Below are 27072 nucleotides of genomic sequence, written 5' to 3' on the forward strand. Positions count from 1 at the left end.
AACATCACAAGTACAGGGTTGGCTGCAAAGCACTTTGAGGTGCTCGAGGTTGTGAAAGGTGCTATTGAAATGCAAGTCTGCCTTTGCTGCAGATGTCAGTCAGTGTGCATATGTGTAATGCATACACACGTAGACGGGAACAAATGCACTCACTGACAGAACAGGAGGAGGCCAGTCAGCCCATCGAGTCTGTGGTGGCTCTCCTGTCAGATCCATGTCCACGTTTTATGTTCGGAGGTTCCTTGTCTTCGATCGGAGTGTGCCAGGTCCCGCTCCGTCTCGGGGAGTGTGTCCGGGGATCCCATGGCTCCGGGTCCCGTTCCATCTCAGGGAGTGTGTCTGGGGATCCCACGGCTCTGGGTCCCGGTCCGTCTCAGGGAGTGTGTCTGGGGATCCCACGGCTCTGGGTCCCGGTCCGTCTCAGGGAGTGTGTCCGGGGATCCCATGGCTCCGGGTCCCGTTCCATCTCGGGGAGTGTGTCTGGGGATCCCACGGCTCCGGGTCCCGCTCCGTCTCGGCAAGTGGGTCCGGGGATCCCATCGCACCGGGTGGAAACATTACCTGCTGATGTTTCTGAGCCAGTGACTGTTGTTTACCGGGGCACTCTCCGGGGAACGTCGGCTGCAGGCAACCCCTCCCCACCCCTAACAGTTGTTCAGGTGTGCACTCATACGTCACACACCCACGTGTGTACACACACCTCCCTCACTCTCTACATCTCTCGCACAAGTACACATGCATGCTGACCACACACACTCGCAGTCTTACCCACACAGATGCACATGCATGGCACATACATGCTGACAGACACACATGCCAGGTGCGCACAGCCATGCACACACACAATGCAAACACACATGCGCACACAGACACGTGCATGCACTTGCATGTGGAGACATACATATATGTGTATGCATGTGTACAAACACACGCATATACACACAGCTCTGCTCTTCAGGAGGCTAAAGAAATTCAGCATGTCCCCGTGACTTCCACCAACTTTTACTGATGCACCATAGAAAGCATCCTACCCGGATGCATCACGGCTTGATATGGCAACTGCTCTGCCCAAGATCGCAAGAAAGTATTTTGGGGGCAGCGCGCAAGTGTCGCCACACTTCCGGCGCCAACATAGCATGCCCACAACTTCCTAACCCGTACGTCTTTGGAATGTGGGAGGAAACCGGAGCACCCAGAGGAAACCCACGCAGACACACGGGGAGAACGTACAAATTCCTTACAGACGGTGGCCGGAATTGAACCCGGGTCGCTGGCGCTGTAGTAGCCTTAGGCTAACCGCTACACTATGTGTTTCAATGTACATGTGACTAATAAAGATATCTTAAACTGCAGAGAGTTGTGAACACAGCTCAGCACATCACGGAAACCAGCCTCCCCTCCATGGACTTTGTCTACACTTCTCAGTGCCTCAGTAAAGCAGCCAAAATAATCAAAGACCCCACCCACCCGGGACATTCTCTCTTTTCCCCCCTCCCATCGGGTAGAAGACACAAAAACCCATCGGGTAGAAGACACAAAAGCCTGAAAGCACGTACCACCAGGCTCAAGGACACCTTCTACCCCGCTGTTAGAAGACTATTGAACAGTCCCCTAGTACAACAAGATGGACTCTTGACCTCACAATCTACCTTGTTATGACCTTGCACCTTATTGTCTGCCTGCAATGCACTTTCTCTGTAACTGTAACACTGTTGTAATGAATTGATCTCTATGAACAATATGCAAGACAAGTTTTCCACTGTACCTCTGTACATGTGACAATAATAAACCAATTGGTCAACTTACATTTACAAACACAGAGCACACAGGCAATCAGGCAGTATAAAATATCTAAGGCTTTCGGAGTGGTCACTGCAGAGAGGGACATTCGCTGGCCCATGGTCTCCAAGATTCGTGGACGGGATGAAGCCTCGGGTGACCTAGGTTCCGTGCTGACCCCCTCAGTCCTCTGTCCCTCACATCTCACTCCCGTTTCCTCTTTGCAGCAACTCACCGTCCACCTGCAGAAGCACAGCGAGATCCTGATGGAACTGGAGAAGGCCATTCGGAATTCCCGGAAGCTGGAGGCCGCGTGCTGGGAATTCGAGCAGCAGAAGGTCTGCTACCTCCCTCTGAATGTGTTCCTGCTACGTCCGCTGCACCGACTGATGCACTACAAGCAGATCCTGGAGAGGCTGTGCAAGCACTACCCGCCCAGTCACACCGACTTCAGAGACTCGAGGGGTAAGGCAACTGACAGGGAGGCAGCGGAAGTTCACCGCAAACAAGGTCTCCTGGCCAGGGCTCACAGGGGCTGAACTGGGACAACCTGGGCTTGGCTGGGATGGGTTGGGCTGGACTATACTGGGACAGGTTGGGTTGGACTAGACTAGGTAGGGTTGGTTGGTGTTGGAACAGACTGGGCTTGATTGGTTGGTGTTGGACCAGACTGGGTTGGATTGGTTCGTGTTGGACCAGACTGGGTTGGATTGGTTGGCGTTGGACTAGACTGGGCTGGATTGGTTGGCGTTGGACTAGACTGGGCTGGATTGGTTGGTGTTGGACTAGACTGGGTTGGATTGGTTGGTGTTGAACCAGACTGGGTTGGATTGGTTGGGGTTGGACCAGACTGGGCTGGATTGGTTGGTGTTGGACTAGACTGGGTTGGATTGGTTGGTGTTGGACCAGACTGGGTTGGATTGGTTGGTGTTGGACCAGACTGGGTTGGATTGGTTGGTGTTGGACCAGACTGGGTTGGATTGGTTGGTGTTGGACCAGACTGGGTTGGATTGGTTGGTGTTGGACCAGACTGGGCTGGATTGGTTGGTGTTGGACCAGACTGGGCTGGATTGTTTGGTGTTGGACCAGACTGGGTTAGATTGGTTGGTGTTGGACCAGACTGGGTTGGATTGGTTGGTGTTGGACCAGACTGGGCTGGATTGGTTGGTGTTGGACCAGACTGGGCTGGATTGTTTGGTGTTGGCCCAGACTGGGTTGGATTGTTTGGTGTTGGCCCAGACTGGGTTGGATTGTTTGGTGTTGGCCCAGACAGGGTTGGATTGGTTGGTGTTGGACCAGACTGGGTTGGATTGGTTGGTGTTGGATTAGACTGGGTTGGATTGGTTGGTGTTGGATTAGACTGGGTTGGATTGGTTGGTGTTGGCCCAGGCTGGATGAGGATAGAAAATATTGGCCTCACCAGCAAAGCCCACGTCCTGTAATTGAATTTTAAAACAATAGCTCTGGACAAGGGCTGCAGACCACTGAGGTCACAGGATCCTCGGCCTCTTCCCCATCTGGTGACCACGGTTACAGGTGGACCTCTGAGCTGCCAGGGGTGGAGGCTGCCGCTGTGTAACCTCACTGGTGACAGTCTCTGCACCAGAATCAACCCTATTGCTTCATGAATCAGTTCCCAGTGAACCACGGAAACGGCTCCCGTGTCCTGGCAAGCATAAACACATGAAATTAGTTTAAAAAGTTGTAAGAGGAAAACCTTTCATCCGGCATCTGTTTTGGGTCTGGTCTGCGTTGTCGGGTAGGAGTGTTGGAGGCAGATTCCACGGTAGCATTGAGAAGGCAGCTGCAACAGTATCTGGAGGGAAGGAGCCTGGGGAAGGGGGAGGAGGACCAGCTGGATTGTCTGACCCAGAGCCAGCAAAGGCTCACTGGCTGATTGGCCTCCCTTGGTAATGTAATCATTCCGCAATTCCTTCAAACAGATCAAAATTCCAGATATCCTGATTCATCTTTAAGCCCTGGTTAATCAGCCTGCAAGCATTCTAAAACAAGAGAATTAAATACAACAGTGATTTGATATTTTTAATAACAATGTTCACTTTCCTGTGACTTAACCTCACGTTAAACTACTTAAACATGTTCGAGCTTTTAACGCGCTTAATGAAATAGAAGAGCTGATTCTAGGTATGAATGGGGTTCGCTGAGAAGGAAAGGTTGAGGGTGTCGGTCACTGAGGTGAATTATTGGAACACGGTGAGTGTCAGAGGGATTGACAGGGTGGGTGCTGAGAGAGTGTTCCCCTCCATTTGCAATCTAGAACTGGGGAGGGAGTTGTAGGATAAGGGACTTCCCATTTAGGACAGAGATGGGGAAGGTTTTCCTCTTTCAGAGGTTAGTGAATCTTTGGGATTCTCTCCCTCAGTGAACTGTGGAAGTGGGGCACTGAATAGGGAGAAATGGAGGGCTATGTGGGAGGGAAGGGTCACGTAGATCTTAGAGCAGGATAAAATGTCGGTGCAACATTGTGGGCTGTAGTGTGCTGTAGTGTTCTATGTTCTATGAATACATTCCTGGCTGAGCAAGGTTTGGACTATGAGGGAACTGAGGGAATTGGGCAGGAAGGTGGAGCTGAGGCCCTGGACTCGACGGGCAGAATGGCCTACTCGGGCCTCTCATGTTGTTGTGTGGATTTTGAGTGCACGTCTTGTGTCTCCTTCCAAATGACGTGCTGCCAGAGAAGTATTTATGTGTGGTCCCTGTTGGGAATGTGGTCCATTTGTACACAACCAGCTCCCACAGTGTTCCAGTGCCCAGAGACTGCGGTGTCAGGCTGTGGGGTGGGTAACTGGCCGAGTGTCAGTGTAACAATGCACAAACAGGTGGTTTGGTTACCCGCACGCTTGCACACACACAATTGACTCTGTACATGAGGCACCGTACTGCGCAGGGTCTGTGCCTTTCCTTGTACTGTGTAAGGTTTGTGGAACACGAACAGATGTAGGTCAGTGTTAACGTGGCTGAAGATGATATCAATGTTAGAAGCAACACGACTCTCCGGTAAGGTAGTGTGAAGCGCGTCTCTGTGAAACACGGTGCTGGGATTGTATCGGTAATTGGTTTATTGTTGTCACATGTACCGAGGTATGGTAGCTTTGCATGCCATCCATACAGATCATTGCAAAACATCAGTGCATCCAGGTAGTACAAGAGTAAAGCAATAACAGAATGCAGAATAAAGTGTTCCAGTTACAGAGAAAGAGAAAGATTGTTTTGTACCGGAGATGGATACGGATAGGAGGAGTTTCCAGTGGCTCCCAATCCTCGTCCTTCTTTTCTCTATTTGTATATGCTCCATTCCCTTTTGTGAATTCCTTCCCAATCTGCTTCCACTAATCTTTCAGGCAGATTACAGCCTGCTGGGTGAAACACTGCCCTCCCCTCCCGTCTCGTTCTTCTGCCAATCCCCTTCACTCCGTGTCCTCTGGACACCCACCCTCCTGCCCCTGGTCTCTCCTCACCCACTCCATCAAAACCCTTCCTGATTCTGAAGGCCTCCGTTAAATGTCCCCTGAATCTCCTTACGTCCACGGTGAACAGCTCCAGCTCCTGCAGCCCTGAAGGTCCCTGGGGCCATTCCAGTACCTCCCTTCCAGGCCCTCTCCCTGACACCCTCCCGAAAGTGTTCTCCTCGAGGGATTATGAATGTGGCCTGGCATGATGGTGGGAAAGAGTTCAGGGAGCTCCCTGCCTTCTCTGTTTCCCTCTGAAGATCATTGGCTTTGTGTCGTTCTCAGCAACTTCATTCCCAAGCAGGGTGAGTTTAGTCCATTCTGCAGTGAAGGTCACCTGGTGTGGTTTAATACACTCTGTTGCCTCACTGCCCCTATCTCCATAATCTCCTCCGGCCCGTAACTCATCAAGATCCCTGCATTCCTCATACTCCAAGCGCTTGTCTTTCCCCAATCTCCACCCTTCCTCCATATTCCGAGTCCCGAGCTCTGGAATTCCCTCCCTAGACTTCCTCACCTCCCCCTCCGCATTTACGGTGCTCCAGAGCATGTCCTTGTCCTCAGTCCTGTACCTTCCCGTGTGTCGATGTTTGAAGGTGCTCCAGTGAGGCAGCGTGGGACATGGTATAGCCATGTTGATGCATACATCCACGTTCTATGGGTGTGTCACCCAGCAACCGTCTGTGGTACAAGGAACCGGCCTGGTTGGGTCTGAGTGGTGCTTAGAGGTGGCCACTGTCCAAGTGCAGAGAGCACAGTGAGTGTCTTGTACCCAGCGGCAGGGTGGTGAAGGCAGCTTTTGACATATTGGCCTTCATCAGTCACGTCACAGAGTATAGAAGTTGGGAGGTCATGGTGCGGTTGTACAGGACAGTGGTGAGGCCACACTTGGAGTATTGTGTTCAGTTTTAGTTGCCCTGCTCTAGGAAAGGTGTTATTAAACTGGGAAGAGTGCAGGAAAGATTTATGTACAAGGATGTAGCCAGGACTTGAGGGACTGAGTTATAGGGAGAGGTTGAACAGGCTAGGTCTTTAATCCTTGGAGCATAGGAGACTGAGAGGTGATCTTACAGAGGTGTATAAAACGATGAGGACGTCGATAGGGTGAATTCACTCAGTCTTTTTCCCAGGGTTGGGGAATCAAGAACTCGAGGGCATGAGTTTAAGGTGAGAGGGAAAAGATTTAATATGAAGTTGAGGGCAACTTTTTTTACACAGAGTGTGGTCAGTATGTGGAATGAGCTGCCAGAAACAGGCAGTGTTACAATTTTGAAAAGACAGTTTGGACAGGTACATGGAAGGAAAGGTTTGGAAGGTTATGGGCCAAACTCTTGCAACTGGGACTAGCTTAGATGGGGCATCCTGGTTGGCATGGACCGGTTGGGCAGAAGGGCCTGTTTCCGTGCTGTGTGTCTCTACAATTCTGGCAGAAGATTCTGAGCAGCGAGGGCAGCTAAATCCACCCCACCCCAGTTACAGAGGAGTAATTCGGCAGGGACAGTTTACAAACCGTACTCACTTCTACCCACTGCTCTCTCTCTCTGTAGATTTAATCTACACAAAATTTTTTTCCAATAAAGACACATTTGTATATTTTCATTTTAAACGGGGGTGGTTTTATGACCAAGATGCACAAGGTCAGGGACACAAGAAATTCTGCAGATGCTGGAATCTGGAGCAACACACACAAAATGCTGGAGGAACTCAGCAGGTCAGGCAGCATCCATGGAGGGAAATGAACAGTCGACGTTCTGGGTCGAGACCCTTCATCAGGACTGGAAAGGAAGGGGGCAGAAGCCCCCTCCCCCCCCCCCCCCACCTTCTTATTCTGGCTCCTGCCCGCTTCCTTCCCAGTCCTGATGAAGGGTCTTGGCCCGAAACGTCGACTGTTTGTTTCCCTCCATGGATGCTGCCTGACCCTCTGAGTTCCTCCAGCACTTTTAATGTATTAATGCACAAGGTCAGGTATTGTAGGGATGCTGCCATTCACGGGGTCCGTCTGGGACTGTGCACCAGGATGTGGGACTGAGGGAATAGGGATCAGCGGATCGGGAGTCTGGTTTGCATTCTGGCATTCCCTGGGGTAGGATGAATTACACAGTGGCAAATGCCGACAGTCCAAACCTGGGAGATAATTTTTTACGAGGACAGTCTAATTATTGCAAACACAGTAGCAATTATCGCAATTCAGGTTCGGTGTGGGAAGCTGGTTTAGCCCAGTGGTTTCACAGTGGGGAGATGTGGTGCAGGGAGCAATTTCATCGCAGAGTGCCTATAAATAGCTGCGCTTTAACAATGTTTATTCAGCCATCTGGTGCTGTGCAAAACTTGCATTGAACAGTTTTGAAGGTCTGACTGATGAGAAGGTTCAACTCCCCCGACTGGGATTAGTCTGGCACTGTGTGAGGCTGATCAGGTTTCCGTCTCTTCATTTGCCTAATTGCAGATTTGAATCTTTCCATCTGCCTGAGGGAAAATCACTTCTGCTTTGCCCTTGACGTGTTCAGGAGCAGTAACGTGTGGGCCAGTCCACTCCTGAGTTATCACCGGGCTAACACATCCTGCTCCCCTCTCCCGTGAGGAACCTGCAAGTTAAATCAGATCGGTGACCACTTTGCAGAATACTCTACAGCGTGGTGTTAGGGATGGGTTCAAAGCTGCCGAGAATGTGTTATAAAAATTACAGTGAACCATTGACTCTAATTGTTTGCATCAGTCAGTTTTTTTAATCATTTAAATTTATTTTTGAAATATAAGCAATGCAAGTGTGTCTGAGAAAATGAGTGGTGTTTGAATAGTTTTCCTGGACCAGCAAGTTTGGCTGAATCTTGTGCTGGGGGTGCGGAGGGTGTGGTGGGTGGGGCCAATTTGTAACCACTCTCCCCCCCTCCCTCACCTGCCTAGCACCCCCCTCCTCACCTGGATCCACCTATCACCTGCCAGCTCTTGCTCCACCCCTTCCCCCCGCTATCACCAGCTATCTCCCCTCTTTCTTTCCAGTCCAGATAAGATTTCTTTATTAGTTACATGTACATCGAAACACACAGTGAAATGCATCTTTTTGCGTAGAGTGTTCTGGGGGCAGCCCGCAAGTGTCGCCACGCTTCCGGCGCCAACATAGCACGCCCACAACTTCCTAACCTGTACGTCTTTGGAATGTGGGAGGAAACCAGAGCACCCGGAGGAAACCCACACAGACACGGGGAGAACGTACAAACTCCTTACAGACAGTGGCCGGAATTGAACCCGGGTCACTGGCGCTGTAATAGCATCACACTAACCACTACACTACCGTGCCTGCCCACCTACTGTGCCTGCCCATGATGATGAAGGGTCTCGACCCAAGACGTCGACTGTCCGTTTCCCTCCACAGATGCTGCCTGACCCACTGGGTTCCTCCAGCATTTTTGTGTGTTGCAGCTTGTAACCAATCACATCTTGAACCAGTGGAAAAAGCTTGTGGAAAAAATGAAAGCAAGGGATTTAGGCTTCCAAATTTCCCTGATCTTTGGAGCTGGTTCATGTGGCTCTGTCTGTTTGTCCTGAGGTAACCGGCGGGAAGGTTCTTTGAGGACATGGGTCGGAGGTGGTGTCTTGAGTGTGTGGTAGTTGACGGTGGTGTTAAATGGAAACATGACAGGACACAGTTATATTGTTCTGGGGACATTCACACCAGCAGAACAAGGGGTTCAGTCCACAATGTCTTGGACTGAATATCGGATGTGGTTTCAAGGCAGCACTTTGGAAACTCCTCCAATGTTCCAGCACAAACATAAATGTGTCCTGCCACTTTTCCATTGAATTGTATTATATAAAAAAAACTCCACGTAGTGTAAGCAACGAATAGACCAATCAGCAGCCTGCATTTGAAACGGTTTTGAAGATTCAGAAAATCTTGTACAAGATTTGAGTGAGACCGCGCTTGAAGGATTGTGTTCGGTTTTGGTCGCCCTGTTATAGGAAAGATGTCACTGAGCTGGAGAGAGTGCAGAGGAGATGTACGAGGATGTTGCCAGGACAAGAGGGCCTGAGTTACAGGGAGAGGTTGGCCAGGCTGGCTCAGTAGAGCAACACTGTGACCACTTTGACGTACAATGGACTGCTTTTTGTTCTAATTGTGTTCTTTCTTGTATAACTTATGCTTCTCTTTTGAATTCTGTGTCTCTAATGCTAAGTGCCTGTGATGCTGCTGCAAGTAAGTTTTTCATTGCACCTGTGCACACACGGACTTGTGCAGATGATGATAAATTCAACTTGACTTGATTTCCAGTTACCTTCTTAATTACTGCTTGTCACCTTTGTGCTTCATGTACAGGGACACTGAGGGCAACATGCTGTAGTTACTGTCCATTCAAACAACATTCTGTTTTATCTGTTCCTTCTCCCAAACCCGCAGTGTATTCCAGCTGCCAATTGTTTGACCACTTGTGAGACCCCTCTGCGGTCTCTCAGCTGGATGTGTTAGCGCCATATAAGTTCATTGAAGGAGACATTTATTCTCGGTCACTAGTGGCGAATGCATGACATAGTCAACTTCAACAGGGCCAAACTTTGGAAGGGGAGTGTGACGTGTAGCAGCTTCTATATGGTGCGTCCAGTGTGTATGAGATGGTGTTGGTTGTGGTCAGTAGCTGCAGTGTTTGTTGATTGCCACAAGGTGGCAGGTATCACACATTCCACAGAACATCAGGGATTGTAGTTATTTAGCTATTTTTCACAAATTAAATTTTAAAAATGATTAACCGTATTTGACCAACATATGTGCAATGCACATATATTTCACATTTATAAACCCTGGCTCTTAATCTCCAGAAAATTCTTTAGTGTCAAAGTGCACTGAGGAAGTACAGGTAAAAACAATAACAGTAGAGTAAAGTGTCACAGCTACAGAGAAAGTGCAGTGCAATAAGGTGCAAGGTCACAATGTACTAACTCAATGTAACTGCACTGTGTAATGAATTGACCTGTACGATCAGTTTGCAAGACAAGTTTTTCACTGTACCTCGGTAACAAGTGACAATAATATACCAATACCAGTTGTGAGGTCAATAGTTCATCTCATCGTATATCAAGATAGTAAAAAAACAGAATGCAGAATGTAGTGTTAAGAGAAAGTGCAGTGCAGGTAGACAATAAGGTGCAAGGGCCACGACGAGGTAGGTTGGGAGATTAAGAGTCCATCTTTTAGCCTATGAGAGGTTCGTTCAAGGTTCTGATAACAGCAGGACAGAAGCTGTCCTTGAGCCTGGTGGTACGTGTTCTCAAGCTTTTGTATCTTCTGCCCAATAGCACATGGGGGGAGAAGAGAGAATGTCCGGGGTGGGAGGGGTCCGTGATTACGTCGGCTGCTTTCCCGAGGCAGCGGGAAGTGTAGACGGAGTCAGCGGAGGGGAGGCTGGATTGTGTGATGGACTGGGCTGCGTTCACAATTCTGCAATTTCAAGAGTCTGATAGCAGTGGTAAGGTGAAGAGGCAGTCTGACACTCCCAGTGTTGAGGGTGGACTGTAGTACAACCCAACATGATGTAACAGATCCCATGGCCACTATTGGATTCAGGAAGACACTCACCTCTTGTCCCCGCCAAGATCTATCCCTCACCTCACAGCACTGAAGGCAGATTACCTGGCTGCGATCACGGTGCTGTCGTTTGGGAGCTTGCTGTACGTAAACTGGCTGCTGTACTTCTAACCCTTACATCAGCGAGCAAGGTTCAAAAAAACGGCTGAAACGCAAGACACAAACCGCAGATGCCAGAAACCTGACGTAAAACCAGAAAATGCTGGAAACACTCAGCAGGTCAGGCAGCGTCTGTGGAGAGAGAAGGAGCAATAACGTTTCAGGCTGATGGGATTATTGAGGTGAAACGTTGGCTCGGTGTCTCTCCTCACAGACGCTGCCTGACCTGCTGAGTGTTCTCAGTGTTCCACAGCTGTTATTCCAGGGACCTTGAGGTGTGAAAGGTGCTACAGAAATGCAATCCCATCTCTCTCTCTCCCTCTCCCCCCTCACAGCGGCGCTGGCGGAGGTGGCTGAGATGGCTGCGCAACTGCACGGCAGCATGATCAAGATGGAGAACTTCCAGAAACTGGTTGAGCTGAAGAGGGATTTGATCGGCATTGACAACCTGGTGATCCCCGGGAGGGTGAGCTCCCTTTCATCAAATTCGTTCTTTCTTCTTATTACAAGTGTGATCATGAGATAACGGCACCGAGCCTGTGGTTAGTGGCAGGGGGGTTGCACGTTCCTGTTCTTGCCTCTGCCCTGTCCGAGGACAAGTCTCGGTGCTCCGGAGCAAGAAACAAACTGCCGATGGAACTCGGCGTCTGTGGAGGCAGAGGGACGGTGGAGGTTTCAGGTGGAGGCCCTGCCTCCGGACTGAGTGTGGAGGGGGAGGTGAAGAGAAGATTTCTTTATTAGTCACAGGTACATCGAAACATACAGTGAAATGCATCTTTTGCGTAGAGTGTTCTGGGGGCAGCCCGCAAGTGTCGCCACGCTTCCAGAGCCAACGTAGCATGCCCACAACTTCCTAACCCGTACATCTTTGGAATGTGGGAGGAAACCGGAGCACCCGGAGGAAACCCACGCAGACACGGAGAGAACGTACAAACTCCTCACAGACAGCAGCCGGAGTTGAACCCGGGTCGCTGGCGCTGTAAAGCGTTACGCTAACCGCTACGCTACCATGCCTGCCCTGTATATATGTACAGGGGTGAGGAAGTGTGGCGCCACTTGTGGGCTGCCCCCAGAACACTCGACGCAAAAGATGCATTTCACTGTGTGTTTTGATGTACATGTGACTAATAAAGATATCTTAGCTTAGCTTATCTTAAGGGGCCGGCAGCCTCCCTTGACCTTAAAAGAATATTTAACATTCTCACGTCAACAGGCTGTGGCCCGTGATGGTGGTGAGCCCTCCGTCTGTCACCTCCACCTCCGCACCGACTTCTTTGGCACAGAGTCCTCACCCCCCCCGCGCCGATCACCCACTTCCTCGGGGACACCCCATTCTGCCCTCTTACCCTCTCTTGACCCTGAAGTAAATGCCACCCGCTGAGTTCCTCCAGCAGTTTGTTTGTTGCTCCGGGTTCCGGCTTCGGCTGTCTCCCGCCTCTCCCAGAGCCTCATGTCCGAGGAATGCTCATTGTCACAGAGAGAGGTACAGCAGGGAAGCAGGCCCTTTGGCCCATTGAGTCCGTGCTGACCATCAGCCTGAGCTAAAGCGGTGTGGGTGGAGGGAGGGAGGGGAGGGGCGACTGACCGAGGCCGGGGCAGGGACGATGTGAGCTGGGGTCACGGCTTCGTCAGCCAATTCATCACAGGCCTGCGGTGTGACCTTGCTCACAGCCTGAGCCCCGAGCTCTGGAACTCTCCCCCAAACCCTCCCCACCTCCCAAACCCTCCCCCCATCTCCCGAACCCTCCAATCCCTCCATCTCCCAAACCCTCCCCGAAACCCTCCCCCCCCTCCCAAACCCTCTCCCCACTCCTCCCCATCTCCCAACCCGTCCCTCAACCCTTCCCTCTCCAAATCCCCCAAACCTTCCTCCCAAACCCTCCCCCCTTCAACCCCACTCTCTCCCAAACCCTCCCCCACTGCCAAACCTCACTCTCTCCCAAGCCCTCCTCCTCTCTCCCAAACCTACCCCCCTCCCAAACCCATTCCCGCACATTTCCCTGTAACCCATTCTCCCCACATTCCCATCAGTTCCTCCCAGATTCTACCCCTCACCCTCACACTGGGGGTAACTTACAGCAGCCAATTAACCCACCGGCCCGCACGTCATTGGGACGTGGGAGGAAACCGGAGCGCCCGGGGGAAACCCACACAGTCACAGGGAGAACGTGCAAACTCTACACAGCGCCTGAAGTCAGGATTGAACCTGAGTTTCTGGAGCTACGAGGTACCATGTGGAAACTGACCCCGTTGCAGCTAAAGATGTCACTGTGGGGGCTCTGGATGGACCTTCACTGGGAGCTGCTCCTCCACTGCACGGTTTGATGTAACGTACAATTTCTCAGCTGTCATTTATTCTTTCTCTCTGTTGGTTCAAGGAGTTCATTCGACAAGGGTGTCTCAGTAAGCTGTCTGCAAAGGGCTTGCAGCAAAGGATGTTCTTCCTGGTAAGTAACCAGAACAAATCAGCCTCAATGTTGTAAACCTTTTCCCAGCGATCTGTGCTGAGGTGGGGATGGTTGAAAGCTTCAAGTTCCTCGGTGTAAATATCACCAATACTTTGACCTGGTCCAACCACGTAGACACTATGGCCAAGAAAGCTCACCAGTGCCTCTGCTTCCTGAAAAGGACAAGGAAATTCTGCATGTCCCCAATGATCCTTCACCACTTTTTACCGATGCACCAGAGAAAGCATCCTATCTGGATGCATCACGGCTTGGTACGGCAACTGCTCTGCCTGGGACTGCCGGAAACCGCAGAGGGTTGTGGACACAGCTCAGTTATTACGCAAACCAGCCTCCCCTCCATGGACTCTGTCCACACTTCCCGCTGCCTCAAGAAAGCAGCCAAGATAATCAAAGACCCCACCCACCCCGGACATTCTCTCTTCTCCCCTCTCTCATCGGGCAGAAGTTACAAAAGCCTGAAAACACAGGCTCAAGAACAGCTTCTATCATCTGTTAGAAGATTCTCGAACAGGCCTCTTGTACGATAAAGATGAACTCTTGATCTCTCAATCTACCTCATCGTGGCCCTTGCACTTTATTTGTCTGCCTGCACTGCACTTTCTCTGTAACTGTAACACTATACTCTGCATTCTGTTTTTCCTTTTGTACTACCTCAATGTTTTGAAATGATCTGTCTGGATGGCATGCAAAACAAAGTTTTTCACTATATCTCAGTACATGTGACATTAACACACCAATTACCAATCACCATAGACAGGTAGCTCCCCGATCCTTTGATATCAGTGACACCCAACAGCACAAAGTGAGCATTCACTTAGATGTCTGTTGGACGTGACACTAAACTCAACGCTCTCTCAGGTGGACATATAAGACCTCTCGAGCTGCTCTAGCAAGGAGCAGAGGAGATGACCCCATACCCTGCCTAAAACCTACCCCTCACCCCACGTCACTAAAGCAGGTCATCCCGTCATTATCACACTGCTGTTTGTGGGAGCTTGCTGTGCACAATCTGACCGCCACCTCTCCTACGTTACCACGGTGACCGCCAATCAGTAGCTGCCAGTTTGATGGTCACAATGGAAATAGAAGTTTTGCTTCATTTTTCTTTAATTGGTACAAAATCAGCAAACTTTACTGTTTGCCTACTTTTCACTCAGCTGGTGTGGTGACCGCTTAATGGAAGTTATTTTTCTGACCACAGTTCAACGATATCCTTCTGTACACGAGCAGAGGGCTGACGGCATCCAATCAGTTCAAGGTTCACGGACAGGTCCCTCTCTACGGTATGACGGTGAGTCCCCCACTGGAGTGTGACTGACCCTCCCTCGCTCCCTCCCTCCCTCCCTCCCCTCACCCTGTCCCTTGCTCCACTCCATCAGCTCAACAACAAATGGCCTCCTTCAGATCTGGTCGCAATGTCACCCATGGCTGTGGCTGATTGACCCCCCCCACCACCCCCCAACCCTCCCACAAATCTATTCATGTGAGTCTCCCATTGATGCTTCAGTGAAATGGAGATCTGCTTACTCCAGGATAATGGAGGATTCTGCTTGTCTCCTTCCCATCCCCTCCCTCTTTGCTGCACTCTGCTCTCCCTCCCCTCTCCGTCTCCCCATCCCTCCCCCTCCCCTCTCCCTCCCCCCCTCCCTCCCCCTCTCCCTCCCCCCTCCCTCCCCTCTCCCTCCCCCTCTCCCTCCCCTCTCCCTCCCCTCTCCCTCCCCCTCTCCCTCCCCCTCCCTCCCCCTCTCCCCCCTCTCTCCCTCCCTCCCCTCTCTCCCTCCCCCTCTCTCCCTCCTTCCACTTTCCCCCTCCCTTCTCTCCCTCCCCTCTCTCCCTCCCCTCTCTCTCCCTCCCCTCTCTCTCCCTCCCTCTCTCCCTCCCCTCTCTCTCCCTCGCCTCTCCCTCTCTCTCCCTCCCCTCTCTCCCTACCCTCTCTCTCCCTCCCCTCTCTCCCTCCCCTCTCTCTCCCTCCCGTCTCTCCCTCCCCTCTCTATCGCTCCCCTCTCTCCCTACACTCTCTCCCTCCCCTCTCTCTCCCTCCCCTCTCTCTCCCTCCCCTCCCTCCCCTCCCCTCTCTCCCCTCCCCTCTCTCCCCTCCCCTCTCTCCCCTCCCCTCTCTCCCCCTCCCCCCCTCTCCCCCTCCCCTCCCTCCCCTCCCCTCCCCTCTCTCCCCTCCCCTCTCTCCTTCCCCTCTGCCCTTTCTCCCTCTATCCCTCCCTCCTTCCCCTCCCCCCTTCCCCTCTCCCACCCCTTCTCCCTCCCTCCATACCGTCTCTCCCTCCCCTCTCCCCTCTATCCCTCTATCCCTCCCTCTCCCCCTCCCTCTCTCCCGTCTCTCCCTCCCCACTTCTCTCTCCCTCCCTTCTCCCTCCCTCCCTCAACCCCCTCCCCTCCCTCCCTCTTCAGAATTCCTGACTGGATGTCCACACTTTATATTCATGGCTTCTCAGCTCTCTCCCTCCGGTGACAACCTCCCCCCACCCCCAGCCCCAAGGGGGTTCTGGAGACCACCCTTCACAACTGATAAAAGAACTCCCCACCCCCACTGCTTGAAGCCAGACTGTAACCGTTCAACCCAGTGACCATCCTGGTTTTGCTGGGACCCTCCTTGGGGCAGTGTCGCCTGATTGGCTGCTGGTTTCTGGCATCTCCCTTTTACATCCGGTGCTCTGGTTTTGAACTTGACGACTGCCTCCGGCTCCAGAATGGTTGCCGTATTTACCCTTGTGTTCCTCTCCCTTTCAGATAGAGGAGAGTGAGGAGGAGTGGTCGGTCCCTCACTGCTTCACCCTGAATGGACAACACCAGACCATTATTGTGGCTGCAAGGTAGGACCAGCTCCATCTCGGCCAAACCTTTCCTGACTTGCACCACCCTGGTTACCTGTCACCCATTGACCCACCCTCTGCCTGCTGACCCACACCAGCTCCTGATTAATCATCGCCTCAATTTTTAAAATCCTTATTCCTTATTTCCAAACCGCACCCAATCCTGACGTCTGTCACCTTCCCCAGCCCGACGGTTAGATCCTCCGGTCAAGCCTCTTGGTTATCTCCAGTGCTAATAGTCCCACCATTGGCGGCCGTGCCTTCAGCTCTGGAATTCCCTCCCTAAGTCTCTCCACCTCTCCGTGGATCATAGAACAGTGCAGCACAGGAACAGGCCCTTCGGCCCACCGTGTCCGTGCCGACCACGATGCCATCCTTAAAACCAAGCGAGCATTTGGTTGCCAGTCATCACATTACCAAGCTGGTGTCTCGTGCAACCCACAGGTGCCCCTGGGCACAATTGTGAAGCTCTTGTGTTCTCGTACTGCCTAAACCAGTGGGTGCCGCAGGACCAGTTTTGTTTCAGGGATAGGCCATTCAGCCCCTCAAGCCTGTTCCACCCCTTTTGCCTGATCCACAACCTAACTCCATTGACACAACTCCCCATATCCCCTGTTAAAAGAAATCTCAGATTTCAAATGAATGGTTTACCTCAAAGCAATAGCTGTTTGTGAGACTTCCAAGTCCCTGCCACCCCCCCGAGTATTTTCAAACTTCACTCCTGAAATCCTGGTTCGATTTTCCAGCCTCTGACCTCTGGTCCCAGACACCCCGATCAGCAGGAAGAGTTCCTCTCCACCTACCCGATCCTAATCCACCCACCCTGTCCCTTTTATATCCTGATCAGGTCACTTCTAACTTCAAGGAACAGCACCCTAAATTGGGCAATCTCTCCTCATCACTTCACCCATCGAGCCTTGGTAACACTGCAAGATGTGTGCAGGTTTATTGAATGACTACTTAAAAAATGGTGCTGCCCAATTTTACTTGCTTTCTCATTTTGTTCCAAAACTATGGATCTGTGCCGGTTACAGTTCCTGAAAGTTATCCAAGTAATCCACTTTCCTGAGCACTTTGGGCAGTCAGTTTGTAGGAGTGAGCTCAGTGAACGAAAGTAAAGCTGACAAACTTTCTTTTCTGTTAAATGTAACAGTCTTAACTTAAATTACTTAACTTGCACCTATCCCAAAAAAGTCCTGGGACAAGAGGTGAAGTGTTGAAGGGACAGGAGGTGAAGCCACACAACTTTGCTCCATTGGGATGGATTGCTTTGCCACAGGCTATGAAATGCCATCTGTAGATTGCGCTCCATTTGAATAACATTGGACATTTCAACCTCTTTATGCAACAGTGCACGGGTGGAGATGGACAAGTGGATAGAGGACTTGCAGATGGCCATAGACCTTGCCCAGCAGTGCAATGGGTTAAACAGTGAGCTACTGACCCCCAGCCCTGGTGAAGGGACCAACAGTAAGTGACCTATAAGTTCTTGTCTACCTTTTGCACTGGAGTTGTTCCATTGATTACTAGGTATCCGTACCCCCCGTTTGTTAGTACTGACCCCAAACATGAGCTTCTCTTGAAGCCACAAATCCCTGGGATTACAATAGGCAAGAAAATGATCTCAGACTGACCTGGGATTGTGAATTCAGGGTCATTATGTGTAAAGCATCAAAAGGTTTTTAAGATGCCTTTCTAAAAATAATGCTGTATGCATACTCTTTATATGTTGTACTGCCACTGCACTGTAATTGGTCTTATGTGTAAAGTAAACCAATTAATGAATGGCTCCCTGGGGGGTAACAAGTGGAGACACTTCCAAAGTGTGTCATTGAACGTAAAGTGTTCTGGGATGCCCTGAAAGGGATGTGAAAGGTGCTATGGAAATGCAAGTCTTTTCGATCCTCCCACAGGGCTGTGAAGCACGATTTGTGATTCACTCTGTTGACCTCATTGGACAAGGGTTTCTCTCTCACCAGGACAAAACTGGGCGAAGGAATGTTGACCTTTCGAGCACATTGTTTCAGCTCCTTGGACCCTCAAACCTACTTCGCCAGTCAGTTAGATCGTGGTCTGCACCTTAACTCTGTTGAGGGTTCCAGTCCCTTAATCCTGTTTCCTAACAAAAGTCCATCGCAAGAAAGCAGGAGGAGGACACTTGGTCCTTCAAGCCTGCTTTGCCATTCCATACGATCATGGCTGATCTATACCAGCCTTATCTGTGCCAGCTTTTCCTCGATCTATCAAATATTTACCCACCTCCACTTTGAATACTTCTAATGGTCCGGCCTCTACAACCCTTGGGGGCAGAGAATTCAAAAAGAAATTGATACAGACCTCAGTTTTAGATGATCTGGTAAATATTAACCATCAATGTCAACTATCAATCTCAGGTTTGAGAACATCAAATGGCTCTGAACAGCTTTATGGTGGAGAGCATTCACTCCAACTGGCTGGTGAACTGACGAGGTAATTCGAACCCCACCACACCACCCCGCCCCTTAATGGGTCACTGCAAGGGGCAGAGGGGGACTCTGGCAGCCGTTTCAACAGGTTGATGAGGTGTAGCTCAGGCAGCCTACCCCAACTGTTGGCAGTGTGGTGCATTGCTCCTTGGGCTTTCACTCACAGCTGCAGTCACCCAGGTTCAATTCTGGTGCTGTCTGTGTGGAGTTTGCATGTTCTGGCCTCTGTCGCAATGTATTCCACAGATTCACCACCTTCTAGCTGAAGAAATTCCTCCTCATCTCAGTTCTAAAGGGACGCCCCTTTATTCTGAGGCTGTGCCCTCGGATCCTGGACTCTCCCACTGATGGAAAATCCTCTCCATGTCCATCTATCCAGGCCTTTCAGTGTCCAGTAGGTTTCAATGTGGTCCCCCCTCATCCTCTGAACTCCATCGAGCACAGGCCCAGAGACATCAAACTCTCCTCATACATTAGCCCTTTCATTCCCGGGATCATTTTTGTGAACCTCCCCTGGACCCTCTCCAGGGCCAGCACATCCTTCCTTAGATACAGGACCAAAAATTGCTCAGAATATTCCACATTTAGTCTACCAACACCGTATAAAGTCTCACAGTACATCCTTGCTTTTATGTTCTAGTCCTCTTGAATCTCTGATTGTCTCTGATCAGATCATCCCCTCGATCTTCTAAACACGAGGGACACGCTGCTGTGCAACGTGCCCTCTTAGTTTATCTGGGAAATCTTCTTCAGTCACCTCCAGCTCTGTGAAGCCTCTAGCCTCGTCCTCCCCCACAGACTGAGAGTTGTGCTCCACCGCACCTTGCAATGGGACACTGACAGGGCAGTCACCTCGTTACACAGTGTCCTGCACCATCATCCTCTCCTCCCTCCTGCTAGCGACAGAAGACATCAGGAATCTGCAAATAAAGGGTTTAAAAAAAATAGACTGGAGGATTCCTCTTCAATGATAGTCCAGGGGAGACCACAGGGCCTTATTCTTGAAGGCATATGCTTTGAGCTGGATTGATCTCTGGCCCCCTCTGGAACTGATGTGGTTCCCTACTGAAGGCACAGAGATCACTTTGAGTGCTACAAGGCAGGCATTGCCCATCCCTAGTTGCTCCTGAACAGACCCCTGTGGTCATTTGGAGGGGCAGTAAAGCATGGACCATATTGCTCTGAGCCTGAACTCTCAGAAGACAGACCAAGAAAGAGATCTGCTTCCCTGAACAACATCGGTGAACCAGATGTATCTGGTCCATTAGACCAGAAGACGTAGGAGCATAATTGGCCATTCGGCCCGTCGAGTCTGCTCCGCCGTTCGATCATGTCTGATTTTTTTAATCTCAATCTCCTGCCTTCTCCCCGTAAACCCTTAACCCCCTAACCAATCAAGAACCTATCAATCTCTGTCTTAAATACACCCAGTGACTTGGCCTCCACAGCCCTCTGTGGCAACGAATTCCAGATTCACCACGCTCTGGCTGAAGAAGTTCCTCCTCATCTCAGTTCTAAAGGGACGTCCCACAGTTGTGACACAGTCATCATTAGAAAGACTAGCTTTTTATCCCAGATCTATTTAATTGGCTGAACTTAAAGTCCACAGTTACCATGGTGAGATTTCAACTCTGGTCCATGGGATTTTAACCCTCTGGATAACTAACACAGATGTTATTCCCAGTAAAATCAAAGTCCAAGATGTACAATGGTGGGTGTGTGATAACCATCTAACTGTTATTGTCCAATCTACCCTGCTGTCATGAGTAGTTTTTACAACCATTACAATAAAATAGTTCCAACAATTCAAATTTCATTTATTTACATCGTTCTCCTGCTTTGAAGCCATTCAATAATTGTTCCAAAACTCAACCTCAGATATTGGTGCAAGTTAAACTATAAATGGAATGACCACTCATTACCGCAGGGTGAACGATTGCCTGGAGTTTTCTGGTCAGCTGTGTTTTCTGATGATGCATCTCTTTACCTCCCCCCCCCCGATAGTAATGTCACTCGTTGGTTTAGATGAAGCTTGCCGCAGGTTGACAATACCTTTGGATTATTGTAATTTTTTTAAAGGATTTTTCTCGATCAATTCTGTAGAATCAACTGATGAGACGTCTGTAGAGCAGGAATCCGAAGATGATTTAAGTGCCTCAAGGACCTCTCTTGAGAGACAATCACCCCATCGTGCAATACCAACCATGCACGTGTGCTGGCACAGGAGTACCAGTGTTTCAATGGTGGATTATAGTATTGCTGTGGAGGTACAGGCCATATTGAGATAAAAGTGTACATCTAAATCTCTTGGCAATGTGACACATGCAGAGGTTTTCAAAAGTCAATGAATGAATTCCACAAATTTTGCATCCAACTCTGTGCTTTCACAGTTCTGACAAATGAGTTCCAGGAAGAAAACCCCGGGCATCAAATTCAACTGAATAGAGGCGTGCACAAACTTTCAGGGTGTCGTCAGTGTTAGAATTGAGAAACTGTTTCCGGGGGGGAGGAGGGGAGGGATCTTGAGGACACAGAGCAGAGGAAATGCGCAGAAGAGCGAAAGGGGAGAGGGGAGAAGCTGACCCCTGACGCAGACTGCATGAAGGAGGCAGAGTCAATGGGAGCTATCCGCTCGGTCACCCCCCAGCTTCGGACGCCGTTCCCCCTCTCCCCCTCCCGTCCCCATCTGCCAATCACCCCCCTCACCTTTTGCTCTTGCTCCACCCCTCCCCCCCCCCACCTCTTTATACCGGCTACCTCCCCTCTATCTTTCAGTCCAGATGAAACATCGACCGTCCCTTCCCCCTCTGACCTGCTCAGTTCCTCCAGCTTTTTGTGTGTTACTCCAGATTCCAGCATCTACAGTCTGTTGTGTCTCTATCAAAATGGAGTTGGATAAATACTTGAGGGAGCTGTGGACAGAGCAGGAGGGACTGGGATTAATTGGGGAAGTTCTTCTGAGTCCTGGCAAAGGTACAAAGTGCACACTGCGCTGGCTGATTTTACCAGATGCCCTCAAGCTCTCGAGTTGCTTGTCTATGTTGCAAAGTAACACAGGTGGACCATGAATGGCATCAGAAGAAATCCCTACCCATTGTGTGATCGCAACACAACCTTTGCATAATGTGCCTTGCGACAATTGCCATGAATTAAGCAGACAACTCGAGGTCAGTTTATCTTAGACAAAGCACACATCACACACAAATGTTGTTAACCAGAAATCAATTCCAGGATATAAGATTTCAATCTGTGGAATTATTTATGCAGTTCTGTCAGAATTTTGAAAATTTGCTGTTATCCACTTAAAGATATTTAATTGCTCAGGAGGGATTTGGGGAAAAAGATCTAAGGGCCAACTAAATTGGATTATGTAGTAACACTACAGCTATTATTTTATGTGGTTTTCAGCTTGTTAGATAGTAATGATTTGATCCGAATATGTGTAGAGGGAAAAGAAGCTAAATCTATGGGAACTGGTTTGGTAAAAGCTCCAGAAATCTGAATATGTGGCAAAGATCCACTCAGTATGAATGAGCTGTTTAGCTAGAACACAGGTGCTGTACAAAGCCAATGCAATGTCATTTCCTGATGCATTGTGGCCAGCATCAGTCACCAGTGTTCCAAGGACTAGGAGAGCAGATGTAAAATCATCAGAACTCCCTTGTCTTTCTGCCTTTCTGAAGAATTTTGTGGAATTCAAGTCATGACCCTTAATTACTTAAATTGTTTTCCTTTCTCTGGGGAGAAAACTCCTCTCCTGCTTTTTTTTTGGAAAGACTCTAGTGTATGTCTTCTGTGTCACATTTTATCTGTCCTTCCCACACATTAGCCAAATATTTCTCTCTGCCAAATGTCTGCAAATACCACACTCCCTGATACCATATTTATGGCACTTCCTCCACAGTACTTCCCACACCTGTGTCTGTTCCTCTCTGGGCCAGACCAATGTTATTTTAAGAATAATGTGATCCATTCTATAAACTAAGAATGTGCCATGTAAGCCTGGTTTATTTTATAGGTTAATAGATAAGTGCTTCCAAACAGCAAGTGCTCTGTTTAATTATCCTGAATGTTTCTGCATTAACTAATTCAACCAGCCAGGATGTTTCTAATAAACCTTGGAAAATCTGATTGAAAAACAGAAAGCGCTCAGCAGGTCAGGCGGCATCTGTGGGGAGAGAAACGGGACTAATGTTTCAGGTCAAAGCTTGTTATTTGAGTATAAGAGTAAGGAAGTCATGCTGCAGCTGTGTAAAACTTTAGTCAGACCACAGCTGGAGTATTGTGTGCAGTTCTGGTTGCCCCATTAGAGGAAGGATGTGGAGAGGGTACAGAAGAGGTTCATCAGGATGCTGCCTGGATTAGAGGGTATGAGCTACAAGGAGAGGTTGGACAAACCTGGATTGTTCTCCCTAGAGCGTCGGAGGCTGAGGGGAGACCTGATGGAGGTTTTTAAAATTATGAGAGGCATAGATAGGGTAGACGGTCAGAATCTGTTCCCTGGGGTAGAAGTGTCAAACACCAGAGAACATGTTTTTAAGGTTGGAAGGGGGAGGTTTACAGGTGACGTGAGGAGCAAGTTTTTAACACAGAGAGTGGCGGGTGCCTGGAATGGGTGACCAGGGGTAGTACTGGAAGCAGGCAGTTTGGAGTTTAAGAGGCTTTTAGATAGACACATGAATATGCAGGGAATGGAGGGATGTGGATGATACACAGGAGGACATTTAGTATAATTTGGCATCATGATCAGGTCGAATGGCCTGTTCAGGGCTGTCCTGTTCAATATTCTATGTTCTATTGCAAGGGCATTTCTTCCAGATCAATAATGTCACAATGGATTCTGATGTATACTTCAAATGTAGCTTTCCCATTTCATAGCATTGCAGTTACAGGGACTGGATGGGCTGGGCTTATTTTTCCTGGAATGGAGGAGGCTGAGGGGGGACCTGATAGAACATTGGACATTACAGCTCAGGAACAGGGCCTTCGGTCCACGATGTTGTGTCGGACTAATTAAGCTAACGACACCTAACCCCTTCTGCCTGCACATGGTCCACATTCCTCCATTCTCTGCACATTCATGTGCCTGTTAAAGGAGCCTCTTAAACACCTCTATCGTATCTGCCTCCACCACCACCCCAGGCAGCACATTCCAGGCACCCACCACTCTGTGTGTAAACAAAAAACCCTCCCCACACATCTCCTTTGAACTTTCTCCTTTCACCTTAAGTGCATGCCTTCTAGTATTAGACATTTTGACCCTGGGAAAAAGATACTCTATCTTTGCCTCTCATAATTTAATAAACTTCTATCAGGTCTCCCCTCAGGTTCCAGAGAAAACAACCCAAGTTTGTCCAACCTCTCCTTATAGCACATGCCCTCTAATCCAGGCAGCATCCTGGTAAACCTCTTCTGCACCCTCTCCAAAGCCTCCACATCCTTCCTATAATGGGGCGACCAGAATTGAATGCAAGGTAGGGGTATATAAAATTATGAGAGGGATAGATGAACAAAATCTTTACCCCATGGAACTAAGACAGGAGGCTATAGGTGAGAGGTAGGAGGTTCAGAGGAGATTAGAGGGGGAGATTTTTCACACAGAGGGTGGTCTGGGATGAGCTGCCCGAGGTGGTGGTGGGGGAAGATGCACTTCCAACGTCCATCTAGACAAGGGCTTGAGTTGCCAAAGCATTGAAAGCTGCAGAGTGGGTAAATGGGATTGGTGTAGGTGGGTACAATGGGTGGCATGGACATGGTGGGCTGAAGGGCCTGTATCTGTGCTGTTCTATGACTTGTGTCACAACTGGATTTTCACCCAATATGTGAAGCTTTTCAGCTGCCGATTGCACTGGAGGCTGGGTTGCTGCTGGTTTCTATGTGGAACACATTCTTTTCATGTTCCTCCCTCCATATTTTCAAAAATCAGGCCCTTCGGCCCACTGAGTCTGTGCTGACCACCAACCACCCTTTTACACATCCTTTTCTTTTATTCTCCCCACATTCTCATCAACTGCCCCCCCCCACACAGATTCTACCACTCATCTACACACTAGGGACAATTCACAGCGGCCAGTTAATCCACCAACTTCCACATCTCTGGGACGTGGGAGGAAACTGGAGCACCCGCTGGGTGGGAGACCCACGCGGTCACTGGGAGAACGTGCAAACTGTGCACAGACAGTGCCCGAGGTCGGGTTCGAACCTGGGTCACTGGAGCGGTGAGGCAGTGGCTCCACCAGCTACACCATTGGGCTGCCCCATTTTAATGAACAAGTTCTCCCATTTACGACGGTGCCTTTAGGAATGCCTTGAACATTCGTTTGTTGGTATGCAATAAATGATGGCTCCTTTAAAATTAAGGAAGGGGTTTAGTCACGAGATATTTTCATGCAAGGCTTTTAGATTTACACAAATAAATCCACTGGGGAATTCAGGAGAAAGTTCTTTACCCAATGTTGCCCATTTAAAGTCAATAAAATATGTTCTGATTATTTAAAGGTTGGCAAAGAATGGTATAACGTGATATGTCTGTGCATGAGAGGGTGATTCCACTGCTCAGCAAATCCAAAGTTGTACAAGCATGACTGAGAGCAGTAAATCCGTTGGGGAATTTGGGAAAAATGAGTGGGGGAGGGAGGGTTGTGGATGCAAACATCAGGTCTGCCTTTGAGGAGCAGTTGGATGAGGAAGGAAGGATTGGGGTGAACAGAATGGGAGAGTGGACAAGTTGTGCTGAATAGCCTGCAGTCCGTTGAGATTGTTGACAGCAGTTTCCAGCCTTGGGCACAGCACTGATTGGCAAGTACATTCCAGGCCACATTGCGTTGACAAAAATCACACTGGTTCCAGCTGAAACCTCGTATTAAATCCTTAAAATAAAATTGGTTTGGCTCCTTTTTAAAGCATTTTATTTTCCAGGCGTTCTGTCAAGATCTAACCCTTTTTCTTGCTGCACAGATGGACACGTGTGTGCATATTACATCTAGGGTTGCCAGCTCTGGTCAGTATTATTCTTGGAGCTTTTGTCACAGGACTTCCCATGCCCCACTCTGTGTCGGCCAATACATCCACCTTTGGGACCTCCCACCTTTTGAGGTCCAATTGAAAAGTGGGCACTTTACCTGATCGGGATTCTCAACCTCAGTCAGCCCACTCTCCAATGTTTTTTGGAACTAATTGGCAGAAGTCTAAATAAAGAAACTCTTTATAATGCCCAATCTTTTCTCTCCTGGGTTCCTGCTTGCAGCATTGCCTTGGAGATCACTTGTCAATCCTTGGAGACTCCAGTACAATCTTGAAGAGATGGCAACCCTAATTACAAGTCACTTATGAAACTTCTCGTCTTTCCTTGCTCCCTGCATAGTTTACAGTCTGTCTGTCTTTTCTCCCCTTTGTTCTTGTTGTCCTGCTCTTATGATGGAAGAAATCTCCACTGTTGCGGCCTGTTCTTCACTTCCCTCTGGACTGATCTGTAATCAGTGGCCTCTTGCTCTCTCTCATGTCTGTTGGTATCGAATGCAGAGTCTGTCCTTTTATGATTACATCTCCAATATTGAGGTAACAGCTCTCGGGGAAAAAAAACTATAATTCGGCCAGCTGCCAACATACTTGGTTTTAGCTTTTAAAGCACTAAATGAAGTCCAAACCTTCGTTTTGCTAGCTTTGTAATACGTGGAAATAGCTTGTCCTGTCAAAACACAAGTAGAGGCTCAATTACATCACGGAGACAGAGTTAAATTGCCCACTAATTATGTTCTGGCCTTGAGCACGACATATGTTCGTGGATATATAAGGAATTTAAATTTAGCTACATCTCATTAAGTGAAACTTAAGTTTTATTTCATGGACTGACATACTTTTTGGTTATTATTGATAATTTAGCTGTTTGGTTAGCTATAATAGTAAGAGAAGTGGGGAATCTCACTCGGTGAGAACGTGTTGTAAAGTTGACTGTATTTTTCTGGGTTAGTTTTAAACATATCTACAAAATATAACAACTTGCCTTTACTTCAAGTTATTGATCCTTGCAGTTATTTAACTCAGAGGGCTGCTGGATTTTACTCATTGAACAACGTAAAAAAAATACCCCAAGGTGCTTCACAGGAGCGATACGGGAAATGTCAAAAGATGTAGGGTCGGTGTGAATGGGTGGTTGATGGTTGGTGCAGACTCATAGGGATGAAGGCCCCGTTCTATGTGCTGTATCTCTCTCTCTGAGATTGCAGCCTGGTCAAAAAGGGTTTAAAGGAAGGAGCGGCAAGGAGATTTTGGAAACAAAATGGCAGCTGAAGTCACGTCCACCAGCAGAGGCATGATTAGATTCAGCAGCAGAGTTGGAAAGAGCAGAGACCTTGTTGGTTTCGGGTTGAGAAGATCACAGAGAGA

The 27072-nt window shown here is 49.2% G+C and overlaps 1 protein-coding gene across 6 annotated transcripts in view; it reads left to right on the top strand.

Annotated features, from left to right (window-relative positions):
• Positions 1-27072, top strand: part of farp1 (FERM, RhoGEF (ARHGEF) and pleckstrin domain protein 1 (chondrocyte-derived)) — a 229001-nt gene that overhangs the window by 193808 nt on the left and 8121 nt on the right. For 5 of the 6 annotated variants that reach the window (XM_052026779.1, XM_052026780.1, XM_052026781.1 and 2 more), the window contains 7 exons: positions 2007-2244; positions 11262-11392; positions 13305-13373; positions 14596-14685; positions 16140-16222; positions 17574-17692; positions 20767-20954. In XM_052026779.1, the coding sequence (XP_051882739.1) occupies positions 2007-2244; positions 11262-11392; positions 13305-13373; positions 14596-14685; positions 16140-16222; positions 17574-17692; positions 20767-20954 (918 nt within the window). The remainder of the gene's footprint in view (positions 1-2006; positions 2245-11261; positions 11393-13304; positions 13374-14595; positions 14686-16139; positions 16223-17573; positions 17693-20766; positions 20955-27072) is intronic. The other variant, XM_052026777.1, reaches the window with a different exon arrangement.

Source organism: Pristis pectinata, chromosome 11, assembly GCF_009764475.1.
Source record: "Pristis pectinata isolate sPriPec2 chromosome 11, sPriPec2.1.pri, whole genome shotgun sequence".
NCBI lineage: Eukaryota > Metazoa > Chordata > Chondrichthyes > Rhinopristiformes > Pristidae > Pristis > Pristis pectinata.